This window comes from Oryctolagus cuniculus, chromosome X (genome assembly GCF_051225735.1).
Source record: "Oryctolagus cuniculus isolate XC-2025 breed Fujian yellow rabbit chromosome X, ASM5122573v1, whole genome shotgun sequence".
In the NCBI taxonomy this organism is placed as follows: Eukaryota; Metazoa; Chordata; class Mammalia; order Lagomorpha; family Leporidae; genus Oryctolagus; species Oryctolagus cuniculus.
In genome coordinates, this window is record NC_142888.1 from 37,871,071 (window position 1) to 37,889,655 (window position 18,585).

Consider the following 18,585-nt stretch of genomic DNA (forward strand, 5'->3'; position numbering starts at 1 on the left):
TTTCAAATAAGATATCAGGGGGTATTAGGCAAGAAAAGTAACAACACATACAATCTTCCCACAGAAATTAATACCCCAATCCAAAATGCTTTGTGAAACACTGCATTCTAGGGACCAGTTCTGTGCCTCTGCCTACTGCACCGCCATCCCACATGGGTGCCAGTTCAAGTCCTGGCTGCTCCTCTTCCAATCCAGCTCTCTGCTACTGGCCTGGGAAAGCAGTGGAAGATGGCCCAAGTCCTTGGGCTCCTGCACCCACATGGGAGACCTGGAAGAAGCTCTTGGCTCCTGGCTTCAGATTGGCCCAATTCCCAGTGCTGTGGCCATTTAGGGAGTGATTTAGCAGATGGAAGACCCTTCTATCTGTTTCTCCCTCTCTCTGTAACTCTACCTCTCAAATAAATAAGTAAAGCCTTTAAAAACTATATATATCGCTATTTAAAAAAAAACACACTGTATTCTAGAGGCCAGAATTGTGGCACAGCAGGTTAAACCACTGCCTGTGATGTTGGCATGTCCTATGCGTGCTGGTTCAAGTCTCAGCTACTCCACTTCCAATCTAGCTCCTTGCTAATAAACGCATCTGGGAAACCAACAAAAGAAGGCCAAATACTTGGGCCCAGTCACCCATATAGGAGATTCAGATGAAGCTCCTGGCTCTTAGCTCCAGCCAGGCCCAGCCCTGGCTGTTATGGCAATTTGGGGGAGTAAACCAGTGAATAGAAGGTGTATCACTGTCTGTCTTTCTCTAACTCTGCCTTTTAAATAAATAAACAAATCTTTAAAATAAAACCCCTGCTGTATTCTAAAGAAATAAATCCTGGAATAGTTGCCTCATCTGAAGAAACTTCAGCTGCAAAGATATTTAATATTTATTTAACCTTGCTCAGTTTGGTGAGGAGTCAGAATGTACATATCAGAATTCATTATAATCTATATTCTTCATGAAGAACTTTATAAAACATACAGTACTTAGAGTAACAGATATTTGGAATAGTAACATATCATCACTAGATAATAATTCTTAAAGTATGCCATACCTTTTATCTAAGAACCTCAAAGTGTTTTATTAGCCAAACTCAGTATATTTAAAGTCTTTTGGAGATATTTGTATATGCAAAGAGCAAAAAATTAAAAAGAATAAACCAGTTTTCTTGCCTCTGCCTCCCCTTCATTAATCCAATCAAGTCTACACATTAACTAAATCTCACTGACGTCATTATAACATACCCTTTTTCTCCAATTCCAGCAGGGAAAATAATTATTTTACAAAAGGGCTGTATAGTGTAATGATTGAGTGTATAATCTCTGAAGCCAGACAGTCTAGGTCAAATGTTGTCTCTCCTGGCTCTCTTGTATGACATTAGGGAAGTTACTTAACAGTTCGGAGCTTCATTTTCTTCACCTATAAAACAGGGATGACAGGACTTCTTAGGCTTTGTGTAAGGATAGTACACATAATGCCTTTAGAATAGTATTTGACACATATAAATCAGTTGATAGGGACAGGTGTTTGGCCTAGAAGTCAGGACATCCTTGTCCCATACCAGGGTGCCTGGGTTCAATACCTGGCTTCCACTCCTGACTCCAACTTCCTGCTAATGCAGACCCTAGGAGGCAGTGGTGATGGCTCAAGTGATTAGGTTTCTGCCATCCACATGGGAGACCTGAATTGAGTGCCCAGTTCTCAGCTAAGTTCCTGGCCATGGACTGTTGCAGGCTTTTGGGGAGTGAACCAGCAGATGGGAATTCACTATTTTCTTTCTTTCTCTCTCAAATAATAAAAAAATATTAAAATAAAAAGAATCATTGGCTAGATTGAATTACTAACTCACAAAGGTAAATGTGTTATTATAAATGTAAAACAATAAGACAATAGGCTCCTAACATTTTAGCACTACAAGATCTTAGAAAACTATAGCAGCTTTCTTGCTGTTCTTCAAACATGCCAGACACACTCCTCCTTAAGGAACTCTGCACACATTATTCCTTCTACCTGGAACATAAATTGCTGACTCTCTCAGCTCCTTCAAGAGTTTGTTTAAAGGTCAACTCAATGGGACCTATCCTGACGGCTTTCTTTAAAACTGCAACCCACTTTCCTCCTTCATGTGTTCATTTTCACCAGAGCACCTTGTACCATATTATGTAACTTGCTTTTTATAATGGTTATTGGCAATCTTTCCCTTCAGACAACAAAACTCAATGACAAAAGGAATTTTTACATTTTGTTCACTGATATATCCCAAGTACGTGTTCAAATATTTTTGGATGTCATAATCTGGTCTAATCCCTTCACTTTACAGATGAGGAAACTTAGAAGAGATTTGAATCAAAGTCACCCAGTGAGTCAGGAAAAGAGCCAGGAACAGGGAGTATGACCTGCAGACAAGTGTTATTTCAACTATAGCTCATTATCTCCTTGACCCTTGAACATTACCAAAAAAATCAGGATCATCCACATTCTCCCCAGGAAGGTTTACCTTTGGAATTCTTGGCCTTGCAAATGCTGCTGTCTATGTTCTGAATGGCAGCAGAAGCCTTTATTGGAATGCTAAGTGTCAGGAGAGGAACAGAAGAACACGGCTGATTTGGAAGGGCAGAGTTTTGATAGAGGGTTTGTTGTTGTAATTGTGGTTCTGATGACCCAGAAACAGGTGCTAAGCTAGAAGATGGCTGCCCCTGTGGCTGGCCAGCAGACCGTTGCTGGATGCATGCTGGCTCGTGCTGTGCTGGATTTTCCTGTACGGGAAAAGTTTGACTGCTGTCTAATGCCTGAAACGCTTGCGGCTGCTCTAAAGGCTGTATTACACATGGTTGCTCCACTGCCGCAGACTTTAACTTTTCTTGCAAAGGAGGTATAATCAGGACCATGTTTGTAATGGTCTCTGGAATACCTGGTAATGGATGAACTCGGTTAGGTAGCTGTGAATCAAGTACCTGCTGCTTGAGAGCAACATGCTGGCTATACACAGACTGCTGTTGATTTCGGGGACCTTCTTGGGTAGACAACTGACAGGTTTTCTGTGCTTGTCTATGAGATGAATGAGTCATCTGCTGATGCTGAATGAAAGCTGAATGAGGAACCTGGCTTGGTGTTAGATGTGATTGGGAAAGCTGTGCTGAGAAATGTGGGGGATGGATCTGGGCCTGTGAAGAGGCCTGCTGAATGAAGGGCATCTGCCCAGGGAGTTGATATCCTCCCATTGCCCTCTGAGATGTAAGGCTAGTTGACAGGGCCTGAGCTTTTAGCTGCTGGTGTCCAAAACCGACAGCTGCTTGGGATGGAGCCACTGAAGGCTGGACATCAAAGGATCAGTAGAATATGTTTGTGTATCTAAAGTTGACAGTAAACACATCTTTTGTTCCAACATTAAAGTAGTACTACCTTGTGGTTGTGTTAAATAGGTTTGTTGCTCAGAAGTCCGTTTTACATAAGGTGGTGCAGAGTACAACTTCTGATCTGTAGAGTTTGTATGCTATCAGGAGGGTTATTGTGTAGACTTGTTGGGTCATAAAGGTTGTCTGTTCAGTTATTTGGATGGTGTAAGTAGTTTGTCCTGAATAAGAGACATGCTCAAGAGGCAGTGCCTAACAAGCAGGCTGTTCCATAGGTTGTACAGGGTAAGGTACAGGTTGTCCTGGCTGGTCAGGAAAAGGTGACCCAACTGGGGGTTGCAATACAAAAGTAGGCTGCCCTCGGGCTGGTGCCAAATAAGAGGGCTATACTGCAGGTGGGACTGGATAAGAAGTCTGCATAGAACAGGTTGGCTGTGATCCTGGTGGTTGTACAGTGCAAAGAGTATGCTCCAGGGCTGGCAATGAATAAACAGGCTATGCTGGAGCCTGGTTTGGGTGAGCTGGTTTGTTCCTGGGGATGTACCACAAAAGGCAGCTGCGCAGGAGCCTTGAATGGGAAAGGCAGTAGTTCTGCAGGTGGTCCTGGATAAGTGTGTTGAACAGAGTAAGATAGCCGTTCCAGGGGCTGAATCACACTTTCATTACCACCCTTTGGTTGCTGCTGACTTGCAAGAGCTTTAGACTCTCGCAGAGTACAATCCTGCTGACAGCTTTTCTGTGGTGATGCCATAGGCTTATGTTGTAAAATTTATGGCTGCTGCTGAACAGAGGCTTGCAAATAAGGCTCCTTCAAATGCACAGTCTGGCTTTGTGGCATTGAAGAACCTGGAGTTATAGACTCCTGATGTACCAGTGGATATGGCTGTGACACCACATGCCCCACCATTGGAATTAGAAGGGAGCTGAGCTGCACTGTCAGCATTTTGTGCACTGCTCATATTTTGGGCAGAAGAATGATTTGACAAAGCTTGAGGGTGATCAACCAGTAAGAAACTAGAAGTCTGATTGGCATCTGGTGCTTTGGTTAATGCCTGATTCCCATTTCTAGGGCCAGGCTCAAGTTGAAGACCAACAGTTGGATACTGGAAAGTCATTCGTGAAGCAGGCAATGTCTGAAGACAAAGTGCAGAAAGGATTGGCTGTGGAACTCCAGTAACTGGCAAGTCTAAAGTCATGTGTTGGGCTGAAGTCTGTCCATCTGTTCCAAAGGCCAGTTGTAGTTCCTGATGCTGGTGCAAGGAAAATTCAAATTATAAATGCATATACCATGCCCATTTTCATGGGACTGTCCCAGACAGACTGCTAGATATAATAATGCTATGTTGGGTATGTTCTAAAAATTTCAGCAAGTTATCAAAAAGGTGCTAGGTATAGCATTCATTCCATAAAAATCCTAATGCCAGCTGTAAATGCTAAGTGAACATACTAAGGGGCTGACACTAGTTCCAGCAACATGCTCATGGTTTCTCATTTATTAGACTTACCACATAATTCATTCAAACCCAGGCAGAGATTCAGAGTAAATGGATCTGACACTTTCACACACCAGAGAATGGAAGTCCCAAGAGACAGCTCAAAGGAGTTCAATATCATAGCTAAAATGAATGTAGACACTATCTGAAGAAAAGAGGAGAGTTGGCTGAAATAAATACAGGTTGGCTGTAGTAATTCCTAGAGCTTGGGCCAATATACTCATAAAAAGAACTAAGGCATCAAAGTGCTTGCTGGTATGGCTTCTATATAGTAGGTGAGAAAGGCAGACTACAATAAAACAGTATCCACATGATATATGTATCTATAGAAAAAGATAAGCCCAGAGGCTCCATGGCAAAATATAAACAATAGGTTGTCCTTGGCTGGAGAGATAACAGGTGATCGTTACTTTCATCTTTATAACTTTATGGACTTTAAAGTAAGGAAATAACATTTTCATAATAATTTTTGAAAACATCCTTTTAAAATTTGGGGCACACATTAAAATACACATACCTGTATGCTTTTGTAGTTGAACTTAAGTTAAATTTAAGCATCCATTGAACATATTTTGAATTATAGGCTTAGAAAGAGACAAATCAGACCACAACACGAGTTCCTTTACAGATATGCACCCTCTATTTCATACACACTAGCCAAAACCCAGGCACCATCAACTATCTTAGACTGAATCCACCCCAAGCAGATTTTATATGCATTTGGCATTTATAAAGTACACATATGCTTTCTCCTTCCAGACCGCAAGGTCCCTGAAGGTAAGGATCATATTCTTCATATTCTCAGAAAATAGCAGTCATTAAAAGCTTGCTGATGAACTCTGACTAAATATCAAGCTCCTAAAAGAAATAGATGTATCAGCTGTTAACTACCAAAGAATGCCCAAGGGCTTAGACTATCTAGCTCCCAGAGGGAAGGTACATGCAGGGAATGGTGGAAGCAGAAGGAAAAAATAGGGTAATGGCAAAGAAAAGCCCAACTATGTGTCCAGAGTCCATAACCTAGGGAACCAGCTATAGTCTCTTGATATATGAACTCAAAGACTGTTTACTCATTGTCACAAATGAGTAACATTCACCTTAATATCAGCCTGAAAGACAAAAACACATCTTGTTTCTCCTACAGAAATAAACATGAACCAAAACAAGTCAAGAATTTAGATGAACATGTTGAAAATTACGAAAGTCTATGAAATACTACTTGTAATTAACTACAACAGGCATCCCTCCACATTCAAACCAGGCTAGAAAAGTTCAATACAAAGAACAAACTATCATTACCAAGAGGAAGAGATCAGAGTCCTAAGTAAATCTTTTGTCTATACTCTGAGTTCTCAGTTTTTTCTCCAATTATACAAGCAGTGTCTCAATATTCTAGTTACATAATATTAGGCACATGCTCAACAGGAATGTCTTGGGTGAAGAAAAACAAACAAGTTTCAACTTACAGTGACCTTTATCTGAACTATGATGAATCGAAATAAGAGAATCTTTGCCCATCACAAAATTTAGGCAGTGTTGAAATTGTTTAAATGAATACAGAGCCTCTGTAATATGTCTTACCTTTACCTGTGAGACCTTCTGGACAGTTAATGGGGAAACTTGAGGCTGTGAAACAACTGTAGGTCCAAGGGCATGTACAGGCAAAACAGTGGACTGACCCTGAACCAAAGGCAAATTTGGGGATTGAGTCAGCTTTGGCTGCTTCTGCAACTGTTAAATAAGAAAAACTTAAGATTAAAGATAAATTCTTCCGTGTAAAGTAAATATACTGATTATATATTTTAACAGATGACAGTACACCTCACCCCTGAAATGTGCTGGTAATGTCCTGCTAGTTGTTGAGATGGATAAATTTGACTTGGAACATTTATTTCAGCTTGTGGGATGTTAGAACCCATTTGAGACGCCATCTTCTGGTTTGGGGAATAGGCTATACTGGGCTGACCCGGTGTATCTGAACGTGTAACTGATCCTGCTCCTGCCTCAGACAAATTGTCACCTATGACAAAGAAAATATACAACAGAAAGCTCAAATCATAATGTCCAAATTGTATAAATGATGGTAAGTAATGGTAAGTATTTTTTAATGTTTTTTTTACTCTGACAACCTGAAAAAATTAAAGTAGAATATGTACCTGCAGGGTTAATCAAAAAGCCATCATGTAAACTCTCTAATAAGCAATGAAATATTGACACTGAAGAATAATTGAAGTGTTCTTAGTAAAGCTAACCTAAAAGCAAAGAATTACATAAAAATCGACTTCATTTACTTACCCCTGAATAAGCTACACTTGCCCTTATGATTTCAGTAAAATATAAGTGTCATATTCTCTTTATTTTAGAATCTAGGTAAAAAGAATACTGCCTTTATAGAACAACTGGTTACTACTATGCAAGCATCATGTCCTTCTGGAGAAGAGAATGCACTACAGCAGAAAAATTAGAGGAACTGTGCAAATTTTATACTTAAATACAAAGATATTAAAATCTAGAAAATTCCTTCTTGAGGAATAAATTGTATTCTTTAGTTTCAAATTTTCTTTATTAAAGGATTTATGTTAGATTCTTAAAAATGTGAATAATGTTGTTTTACTTGTTCCCTGAACAAAACAACATGTTAGATTATAAGCCTTCTGCAAGAAGTATGCTGGACAAGACACTAACAGAATATTTTCTCAATCTGAAAATAAAGAAACTAGCTGACCTACTCAGGGGTTTTGTAATAGGCTCGTAAAGATGATAGATAAAAGAATGCTTTGAAAAACACCAAAGTGTTATTTAAAGATAAGGAAATATAATTGCACATTTGTTCGCTGTGACAAACTCTAACTGTGTTACCTGTAACAGAGGAGCAATGTTGCTGTGGCTTTCTTTGTAGAAGCTGTTGTCGAACATGCTGATCAACTTCAGTTTCTTCCCATTCAGCCCCAGTGTTCTGAGACGGAACAGGGGGCAAAGTTGTAGTCTTGTGCTGAGGGAACACATTCCCTTTAGACTTGCACTGGGAATCCCTTCGCTCTTCCAAACATCCAGCAGGTTTCTTCTCCCTCGTTTTCTTTATCAGGGTCACCCGGTCTCTAATGGATTTAGCAACAGCTTTGGAATCACTTTCATGGAAAAATCCAGACTTGACCTACAAGTGAAAACACAATAAGTGAACTATTTCTTAAACATGTAATATCTTATTTTATTAGCAGAGTTATTTATGTCCCCAAATCACAAATACCATTGAAAAACAGTTCATCTATTTCTATGTTCTTTCATAATCAAAGACATACATAAATGTCAGAGCATTTAATCAACATAAGAAAAGCAACAGTATTACAAAGTATAATTGAAAAAATTCTGGCATTACACACACAAAAAAAACACACAATATATCAGTACATGCAGCTTTATCAGAGATAATATATGATTGCCATAAATTTTTGTAAAATATTAACAAGATTTCCTTATTCAACAACATTAAGTGTTCATAATGTGCTTAGTACTGGGCACCAAAGATATACAGGTGTCTGAATTTGATCTTTTATTCTGTATGAACACAGAACATGGTAGTTTAAGAAAGACACAAACTTATATACAAATGAAAAAGATATGAGCTGCTATCCTAAAGAAGCCTATGACCTTCTGGAGGAAATACAGGAAGTATCACAGAGGAAAGTAAATTTAGGCCTGACAAATGCACTAAATAGCGCTCTGGCCTCAGAATCAGCCCTTAAGGCATTTGTTTCTAGCTAAAAAGTCCATGAGAGTTTCTCAGGCATGGACACCCAAGACACTGTGGCAAAAAATTGACCTAAATGAAAGATCTCTGCAAGTGAGATCCCAGCGGACAGAACGGTCCATCAAAGAAGGAGGTACCTTTCTCTGAAGGGAGGAGAGAACTTCCACTTTGATTATGGCCTTGTCTAAATAAGGTTGGAGTTTGTGAACTCAAGAGGCTTCCATTGCCTTGGCAGCTCATGACGAGCCTCGGGTGATTACTAACGTCATAAATAAGAGTGTCAATTGTTAAATCAACAACGGGAGTCACTGTGCACTTACTTCCCATGTAGGACCTCTGGCCTTAATGTGTTGTACTATGCGAATTAATGGTAAAACTAGTACTCAACTAGTACTTTACACTTTGTGTGTCTGTGTGGGTGCAATCTGTTGAAATCTTGACTTAGTATATACTAAGTTGATCTTTTGTATATAAGAATAATTAAAAATGAATCTTAATGAAGAACAGGATGGGAGAAGGAGTAGGAGATGGGATGGTTTGTGGGAGGGAGGGTGGTTATGGGGGGAAAATTCAAGAGTTGTACTTTTTTTTTCTTTTGACAGGCAGAGTGGACAGTGAGAGAGAGAGAGACAGAGAGAAAGGTCTTCCTTTTGCCGTTGGTTCACCCTCCAATGGCTGCTGCGGCCGGCGCACCGCACTGATCCAAAGCCAGGAGCCAGGTGCTTCTCCTGGTCTCCCATGCAGGTGCAGGGCCCAAGGACTTGGGCCATCCTCCACTGCACTCCCGGGCCACAGCAGAGAGCTGGCCTGGAAGAGGGGCAACCAGGACAGAATCCGGTGCCCCGACCGGGACTAGAACCCATGTGCCGGCGCCACAGGTGGAGGATTAGCCTAGTGAGCCGCAGCGCCAGCCTCAAGAGTTGTACTTTCAAAATTTATATTTATTAAATAAAAGTTTTCTTAAAAATAAATAAATATATAATAAATAAATTGAATGGAAAAAATTCTGGCCTGAATTAAACACTAAAAATGGAATACATAGGTTATTGAGGAAGGCCAACATTCTGGTAGAGGAAAATATGCTCACAGCAAAGTACTACATGTTACTAAGCATTTGAAGACAGAAGAGGAAAGGTTCTGACTTGCATTCTCAGTAGACTAGGGTTGAGAAGCCAAGATGACTCAGGGAGGTAACATGGCATTTCATTCTCAGTCCTATAATCTGCATAGTTTTATGGATCTTAACTCTTGGTAATTTCACGATAGATCAAAGATGATTAAAATGTTTAACAAAGCATATATATTTAACTTTATTCCATCCCAAAACTCAAACACAAAAACTCCACCAAAATCCATAGTCCATGGATTTCTAAGTTCTAAACCAGCAAAGACAAGGAGAATAAGAGAAAAGTAGCACCCTGGAAAATAGAAAACAAATAGATAGAGGGCAGCATGGTGCGCAGTGGGTTAAGCTGTGGTCTGCAGCACCAGCATTCCATATGGGCATGGGTTCAAATACCAGCTGCTCCACTTCTGATCCAGCTCTCTGCTAATGTGCCTAGGAAAGCAGCAGAGGATGGCCTGAGTTCTTGGGCCCCTTTACCCACATGGGAGACCCATGGGAAACTCCTGGCTCCTGGCTTCAGCCTGGCCCAGCCTCAGCTGTTATAACCATTTGGGGAGTGAACCAGTGCATAGAAGATCTATTTCTCTGTCCTTTTCTCTCTGTAACTAAATGAATAAATAAATCTTTAAAAAAAGAAAACAAATAAATAATAACCAAACTAGTAGATGTGGGAAGTGTGAACCAGAGAAAGCTGAAAATCATTCTCTTTTATACTGAAAGATACTCATAAAGCATAGGAACTGGTAGCACTAGGTACTTTTAGAACTGAGGGTAAAGTCAAAAGAGATGGCTAAAACCCGGAAGACCAAATAAACAGGTTTTGAGGAAAAGTTACTTAGGCCTCCACATTCCACCCTCTATTCCACATTTTTGGGTAACTGCTTCTTCATTAACCCATAAGTCTGGATTTTTCTCTGGAGAGTGGAAAATAGAAGATCTCTGGACTATAGAACATGAAGTACAATTGAAGGTGTGGTTACCATGTTGAAAATGAGATTATTATATGACCAAATTCTGCTAGAGGTCAAACACAGCAATAGCCAGCTTTCTGCCCCACTGGTCTAGCAGAATATCAGTAACCAGACACTTACCCTCCAGGAAGAATATTAAAAGATGCTACTCTGGGGAATCTGACCAACTCAAAATGAGAGACTTATAAATACTAATATCAGAGATTCCCCAACTAATGGCTCACCCAGATACCCTAAGTAGAGATCAAAGTTAACAAGTCCTACACAAGCAATCTTACCGTCCAGTCTATGTGGTAGGCAAAATTATGGGCTCTCAAAGATGCCCCCTCCTAGTCCTCAAATCTGTGAATATAATATGATAATCACTCCCATGATTGTTTCTGCTATACAGCACAGTTAATCTTAATCTAAGAAGATTATGTAGGTAAACCTTTTACCAGCTGGTGACACTAGAAAGATATGACAGGCCATTGTTGGCCTTGAAGAAGGGGTAGGGGTGGAGCATGTGCAAGGCACTAAATTTGTGGTAAACTATTAAGCAGCAATAGAAAAGTAATACAATCTCCTATTAATCATGAGCAGAAAGTAAAGAATTATCAGGGACATGAGAAAAGCCTCTAACATGAAGACAGAACACAAAACCAACAAAGAAAATAAGTTAACTTGGAGGAGAGACTATGTAGGGAGGAAAAAGTTAAAAACATTAATTTACAAAGAGACCTGATAGTATCCCATCTATGAAAGAAAGAACAAGATACTTACTCTTAAAAAGGAAGGAAAACAGACACTTGAAAAGCAAAATATGATAGGAGAAATGAAAATTTCAATAGAAGGGTTAGAAAATAAAGTTGGTAATATCTGTCAGAAGAAAAGAATAAAATGACAAAGAGATGGAAAACAGAAAACAACATTGGAGAACCAGTTCAAGAGGCCCAATATCCAGGTAAAAGCAGTTCCAGGGAGAGAAAACAAAGGATAAGAAATTATCAACAAAATACTTCAAGAAATTTCCCAGAAACCAAAGTATATTGGCTTACAGATTAAAAGGGTACAACATTGTAAATGAAAACATATCCAAATCAAGATACATCACTGTGAAATATCAGAAAACTGAGCAGAGAGAGAAGAAATTACAAACATGTACAGAGGGGGAAACATGGGTCACATGCAAATAATCAGGAATCAGAACAGCTTTGGACTTCTGAACATCAATATTAAAAGCTATGACTCTAAATTTTTAAAAATTGCCAACCTAAAATGCCTTACAGCCAAACAATCAATGAAACATGAAGATAAAAATGGGCCTCTTCAAATACGCCAGTCTCTAAGAAGGTACCTCCCATGTACCCTTTCGTAAGAGGTGAGCATTTGGCTATATGGCTAAGACACCACTTGGCATGCCCATATCACATACTGGAGTGCCTGGGTGTAAGTCCCAGCTCCCCTCCCAATTCTAGTTTCCTGCTAATGCACATCTTGGGAGGCAGCAAATGATGGCTCAAGTAGTTAGGTCCCTGCCAATCCAGTGGGAGACCAGAACTGAACTTTTAGCTCCTGGCTTTGGCCTGGCCTAGCCCCAGCTGTTGCGGGATGGCCTTTGGGAGAGTGAACCAGAGGACTGAAGTGCTTGCTTGCTTGCTTGCTCGCTCGCTCTGTGTGTGTGTGTGTGTGTGTGTGTGTTCGTGCCTGTCTTTCTCTCTACCTTTCCGTGTGTGTGTTATGTGTGTGTGTGTGATATGTGTGTGTGTGTCTGTCTCTCTACCTTTCCGAAAAATAAAAACAATTTTTAAAAAGAAGCTGGCGTTGGAGCCAGTGCTGTGGTATAGCAGGTAAAGCTGCCACCTACAGTGCCAGCATCCCATATGGGCACCAGTTAGAGTCCTGGCTGCTCCACTTCTGATCCAGCTCTCTGCTGTGGCCTGGAAAAGCAGTGGAACATAGCCCAAGTGCTTGGGCCCCTGCACCCACATGGGAGACCTGGAGGAAGCTCCTGGCTTCTGGCATTGGAACAGCATAGCTCCGGCCGTTGCGGTCATTTGTGGAGTGAACCAGCAGATGGAAATAGATAGATAGATCTCTCTCTCTCTCTCTCTCTCTCTCTGCCTCTCCTTCTCTCTCTGTGTAACTCTGACTTTCAAATAAATAAATCTTTAAAAAAAAAAAGAAGCTGGTGCTGTGGCACAGTGGGTTAAGCTGTCCCCTATGATACCAGCAACTCATACAAACACTTGTTTTGAGTCCTGGCTGCTCCACTTCCAATCCAGCTCCCTACTAATGCACCTGGGAAAGCAGTGGAAGGTGGCCCAAGTACTTGGGCCCCCACCACCCATGTGGGAAACCTGGACGGAGTTCCAGGCTCCTAGCTTTGTCCTGGCCCAGCCCTGGCAGTTGTGGCCATTTAGGGAGTGAACCTGTGGATGGAAGCTATCTCTCTCTCTTGTTCTCTGTCTCTCCCTCTCTCTGTAACTCTTTTTCTTTTTAAAGATTTATCTTATTTTATTTATATGAAAGACAGAGTTACAGAGAGGGGGAGAGACAGAGAGAGAGGTCTTCCATCCGCTGGTTCACTCCCCAGATGGCCGCAACAGCTGGAGCTGCACCAATCAGAAGCCAGAAGCCAGGAGCTTATTCGGGGTCTCCCATGCGGGTGCAGGGGCCCAAGCATTTGGGCCATATTCCACTGCTTTCCCAGGCCACAGCAGAGAGCTGCATCAGAAGAGGAGCAGTCGGGCCTCGAACCAGCGCCCATATGGGATGCTGGCGCTTCAAGCCAGGGCTTTAACTTGCTGAGACACAGTGCCAGCCCCTGTAACTCTTAATATATATATATTAAAAAAAACTAATAGAGGAAGTATGACATTAAAACAACACGACAAGACATGAAAGAGAAATATAGGAAGTTCAGGAAAAACAAAGTCCAGTACAGGACTGAAACAAAGAAAATTCAAGGAAGATAGTAAAGGGAAATACCACAATGACAGTTGTGTACCAAATGTCCAAGGTAATCATTCCAGATTAGAACAGTGACTAGTAAAAAAAAAATAAAAAAAAAATAAAAGAAGAACAGTGACTAGTAAAACAAACTGGTTAAGGGCTACTATCTTCAAGATACTCATTATCATTGTCTCATCCTTCTTTTTAACCAGAGGCCAGAGTGCCCAGGTGGGCCTGGCTCAGACCGTCTGTCCTGGGCTGGTATTGACCATGAGCTGCTGCAGCTCCCACAGGCCCCTCCTGCAAGTGCTGCCGCTGCCTGGAGCAGGTGTGCACTGGCCTCTCACCCCCACTAGTTACCTACTGGAATTTACTACTAAGAGTGAGAGGTCATGGGGAGATTAGAAGTGGAAATGTCAGAGGGACCCACTCCCCCATCAAAGCAATGGTGACCGGACAAGAAATTTCTGACCCACTGCCCATACTGTGCTGCGTTAGGGTTTATTTTTCTGGACTCACTCATGACCTGACTGTCTTGACTTCCCCAGAAGTGGATCCTGTAAACTCTTAGGGAAGCTCAGCCAGATGATGACCAACAGACTCTTTTCAACTTAATCCTCTCCTAGGACTCTTCACCTAATTGGACCAATACCACTAATATAGGCAAGGAAGTAAGAGTAGCAAGGAAAAGCTGAAGTTTTCCAACCCTGCAGCCCTGCCTGCTACAGCCCAGGCCACTATAGCTCTACCTGCCCTTCAGCCAAATTCTCCCCTTCTATATACCATCCCGAAACTCTACTCCATGTACCACCCAAACCCACATTTCTAAGCATTGCCCAAACCCCCATTTCTGTGCACTGTTAAACCTCCTCCCTTCTATAAAGCAGAAAATCATAACTTCTATGGTTTTGGCAATTAGAACTGGCATCCACTAAAATTATCCAATATGGCTGCATGCTGCATCCCTGTAACCATGAGTTCATTATAATATAATTATAATAAAGTTACTATGACTAACACTCCCAATCCCATCACACACATTATGCCATGACACTTCTAGGATTTCTAAAACAGGGCAAGAATATGTGTGATATGTATGGTACTCCAGCCCTGCCCTAAACTCCACCCCCATACCTCCAGATCATATGAAGGGACAGCCCAGAACCTTGTTAAGTGCAGTCCTTTCTTGAGCTTGCCTGCACTCATTTCTGAGTGTATATTTTCACATGGCAGGGAAATAAATAAGCTTCTCTGGTGACCTTGATCTACATCTTGTCCTTGAATTTCTTCTTGCAACAGAGAAAAGCTGGACCCCCAACACCTTACGACACTATTCTTTCAGTAACTAGCTAGGTGTTTGCTTGCCATTTAAGTTTTCAAAACAGAGCAATATATTATTCAGGTAAACTATAATGAAACAGCAAAGAATGAGTAACACAAAAGTCAAGGTAGATATTACCTACAGTGATAAAGGAGAGGGATATAACTGAGAGGGGCACTCAGGAGGCTTCCAAGGCATTGATAATATTCTCTTTCTTAACAAAGGTAGTATCTTATTATTAAAATTCATACTGTGGTGAGAAAATTTAATATACTCTGCTGTAGAGATACATTTCACAATAACAATGATTTTAAGGAATCATAAATGGAGAAAAAGAGAAAAGAAAGCAATGAGAAGGAGAAAAGATTGAAGGCTGATACCATAAGGAATAGGGGGATGGGGCAGCAGGGTTTACTTACCATTTCGTATGCTACTTCCTCTGGTGTATCTGTTTCTAAATTGAAACTAAATTCAATAGCTTCATTGTCTTTGTGTTTGCCTTTCAATTTTTTGGGGTCTTCAACCCAGAGTCTTAAAGCCAGGGATGAATTTGAACAATCATCTTCCTCTGCTAACTCCACCCTCAGTCCTGTATCCTCAGCAAAAAATGCGTGGTTTAGTAGGTCCCTGATAGACAACCTAACAAACAAAATGTATATCTTGTTATCAATTCTTCCAATAAGATGCAGATCCTTTAATTAGAAAAAATTAAGTATATCACATCAACCTTATTTTAAATTTTTCTATTAATTAAATCATTAATCTAGCTTGTTATAAAAACCAAATTTCATATCCAACTTATTACCAGAGACACAAAGAAAACCCAAATAACATGCACACATAGTGATCTTAATTAAAGATAAATTATTGGTTGGGCAATTGGAACAGTGTTTAAGACTCCACTTGGGACACATATAGCCCATACTGAAATGCCTAGGTTTAAAGCCCAGCTCTGCCTTCAATTCCAGCTTCCTGCTGATATGCCCCTGAAAGGCAGCAGAGGGCACACATGCCACCCACAGCCTAGCCCACCCCCGATTGTGGGCATTTAAGGAATGATACAGTAGATGGAAGATTTCTTGATATCTCTCTCTCTCCCTTCCTCTCTCTGCCCTTCAAATAACATAAAAATGAATTTTAAAAATTTAAAGACTATTACCATTAACACATCTATATATAAAAGTATGCCTAGAAAGAATTGTAGAAGTACTGTGGTACATGTTAGGTGAATAAATTAGCTTCTCTACGCCACTGGCTTAAATAGTTAAGGGTGAGCTAATAGATTCCAAGCAAAGGAAACAAAAAACTCTCCTAGGTATCTAACTCCAAAGTAAATTAGAAATTCAAACTTTTAGATGAAGGTTATAAATAGAAATTACTGACTCCATTAACAATGGAATAGTCTGTGTACTTCATTTGCCCCTTAGAGAATGCATGGGTGAAGCTAAATGTGGGTCAGCAACATCCAGTGGTTTGCTTCAAATACTGAACTCTAGTTTTAGGTCACAGTGTGTGTACACAGATATAACCATAGCATAGTATCAGGGATTAACCATCTTTGAAGAAAAATAAAGGATAGGGCTTAAAAGATTCTTTTATGGGGCCAGGGCTGTGGTGTAGAACTTTAAGCCTACGCCTGTAGTGTTGGCATCCTGTATGGGTGCTGCTTCAAATCCTGGCTGCTCCACTTCTGATCCAGCTCCCTGCTGATATGCCTGGGAAAGCAGTGGAAGATGGCCCAAGTACTTGGGCCCCCACACCTGTGTGGGAGACCTGGAAGAAGCTCCTGGCTCCTGGCTCCTGGCTTCAGCCTGGCCCAGCCTCAGCTGTTACAGCCATTTGTGGAGTGAACCAGGAGATGAAGATCTCTCTCTGTCTCTTTCTCTCCTTCTCTATCTCTGGCTTTCAAATAAATAAATAAATCTTTTTGAAAAAGGAGATTCTATTATAAACTAAGGCGATTTTATTGTTCTTTTACTAACTTTTAAAACAGGTACATAATATTTAATCTGTATTACAGGCCAGGGAGAGCTAACACTGATGTGAAGGTACTTCAAAAATTACTTCAAAATGCATAATCTTTTCATTACATTTTCTGTGAACTTTTTGAAGTGTCACTGTATACTTCATAATGTCCACTTGTACAGCCTTTCCTGAACTACTTAAAATAGAAAAAGCATACAACAACATAATTTTCTGTAAGTTGAGGATTTTCCACACTCTACATTTTTAGTAATCAAGAGACAGATACTTAACAACCTTAGAAAAATAACCTTGTTCAAGCTATTTTCAGGACTAAAGTGAGACATTTTGAAATAGTCCTCTGCTTCCTTATAAAAAATTTGTCTAACCATTTTTACTGAACAATAATTACAAACAATAGCAGAAGACATAATTTATTACTCTGTTAGGTATATTTTTTATTCATTTGGTCATCAAAATTATATCTATTTTGAGGAACAACTAAGTAAATTGCTCAAGATCACACTGGTTAAATATGAGTTCAGATTTGAATCTTAGTCCAATGTTGAAGCCTGTGCTTTTTCCCGTACACTAATACGTCATAAATCCTTATGAAGATTCTAATGTTCTTGGATAACATATCATAATTAAAATGCTGTACAAACAACAACCAGAATCCAAACTGAAACAGCTACTTCAACATAACATTTTTTAGCTTATTTTGAAAAATGATGCCTAAACTCCTATAACTCAACAACAAAACTCAATTAAAATGAGCAAAGGACCTGCCTAGATACTTCTCCAAAGATATACAAATGATCACTAAACACATGAAAAAGTACTCTACATCATTAGTTAACAGGGAAATGCAAAATAAAACCATGAGGAAATACTACTTCACACCCATTAGGATGGCTATTATCAGAAAACGGAAACAAGTGTTTGTGAGGATGTTGAGTAATTAAAACTTCCCTACATTGCTGCTGGGAATGCAAAATGGTACAACTGCCATGGAAAATAACTGGCGGTTCTTCAAAAAGTCAAATAGGATTATCGTAAGATGTAGCAATTTCATTCCTAGGGCATACAAACATATATACATACACACGCACACACACATACAAGAATTGAAAGCAGGGACTCAAACACTTGTACATCAACATTTATGCAACACTATTCACAACACTGAAAAGACAGAAATAACCCAACAATCCATCTACAAATGGATACAAAATTTTGGCATGTATACATACAGTAGAATATTATTCAACCTCAAAATGGAAGGAAATTCTGATACATGCTATAACATGCATCAACCTAGAAAATGCTATGTGAAATAAAATAAATCAGACACAAAAGAACTAACATTGTTTGATTTCACTTATATTAGGAACTCAGGACAGGCAAATTCATAAAGATAGAAAATAGAACAGAGATCATCAGTGGCTGCAGGGGAAAAGAAATGGGGAGTTATTGCTTAATGTGTACAGGATTTCTGTTTGGGATAATGAAAAGTCCTGGAGGTGGGTAGTACAGATGATTATACAACAATGTGAAAGTAATTAATGCTACTGGATTATACACTTAAAAATGACTAAAATGGTGTGGGCATAGTGGCACAGCAGATTTAGCCACTGTGTGGGATACCCACATCCCATAGCAGAGTACCTGGGATTAAGTTCCACTTCTGC

At 40.1% G+C, this 18,585-nt stretch overlaps 1 protein-coding gene across 7 annotated transcripts in view; it reads right to left on the minus strand.

Moving 5' to 3' along the window:
• The window catches only part of WNK3 (WNK lysine deficient protein kinase 3), a 174,193-nt gene that overhangs the window by 94,873 nt on the left and 60,735 nt on the right, over positions 1 to 18,585 (minus strand). For 6 of the 7 annotated variants that reach the window (XM_051827130.3, XM_089324536.1, XM_051827131.3 and 3 more), the window contains exons 7-10: positions 15,352 to 15,571; positions 7,692 to 7,986; positions 6,659 to 6,852; positions 6,414 to 6,563 (exon numbers count right to left, since the gene is read on the minus strand). In XM_051827130.3, the coding sequence (XP_051683090.1) occupies positions 6,414 to 6,563; positions 6,659 to 6,852; positions 7,692 to 7,986; positions 15,352 to 15,571 (859 nt within the window). The remainder of the gene's footprint in view (positions 1 to 6,413; positions 6,564 to 6,658; positions 6,853 to 7,691; positions 7,987 to 15,351; positions 15,572 to 18,585) is intronic. The other variant, XM_089324537.1, reaches the window with a different exon arrangement.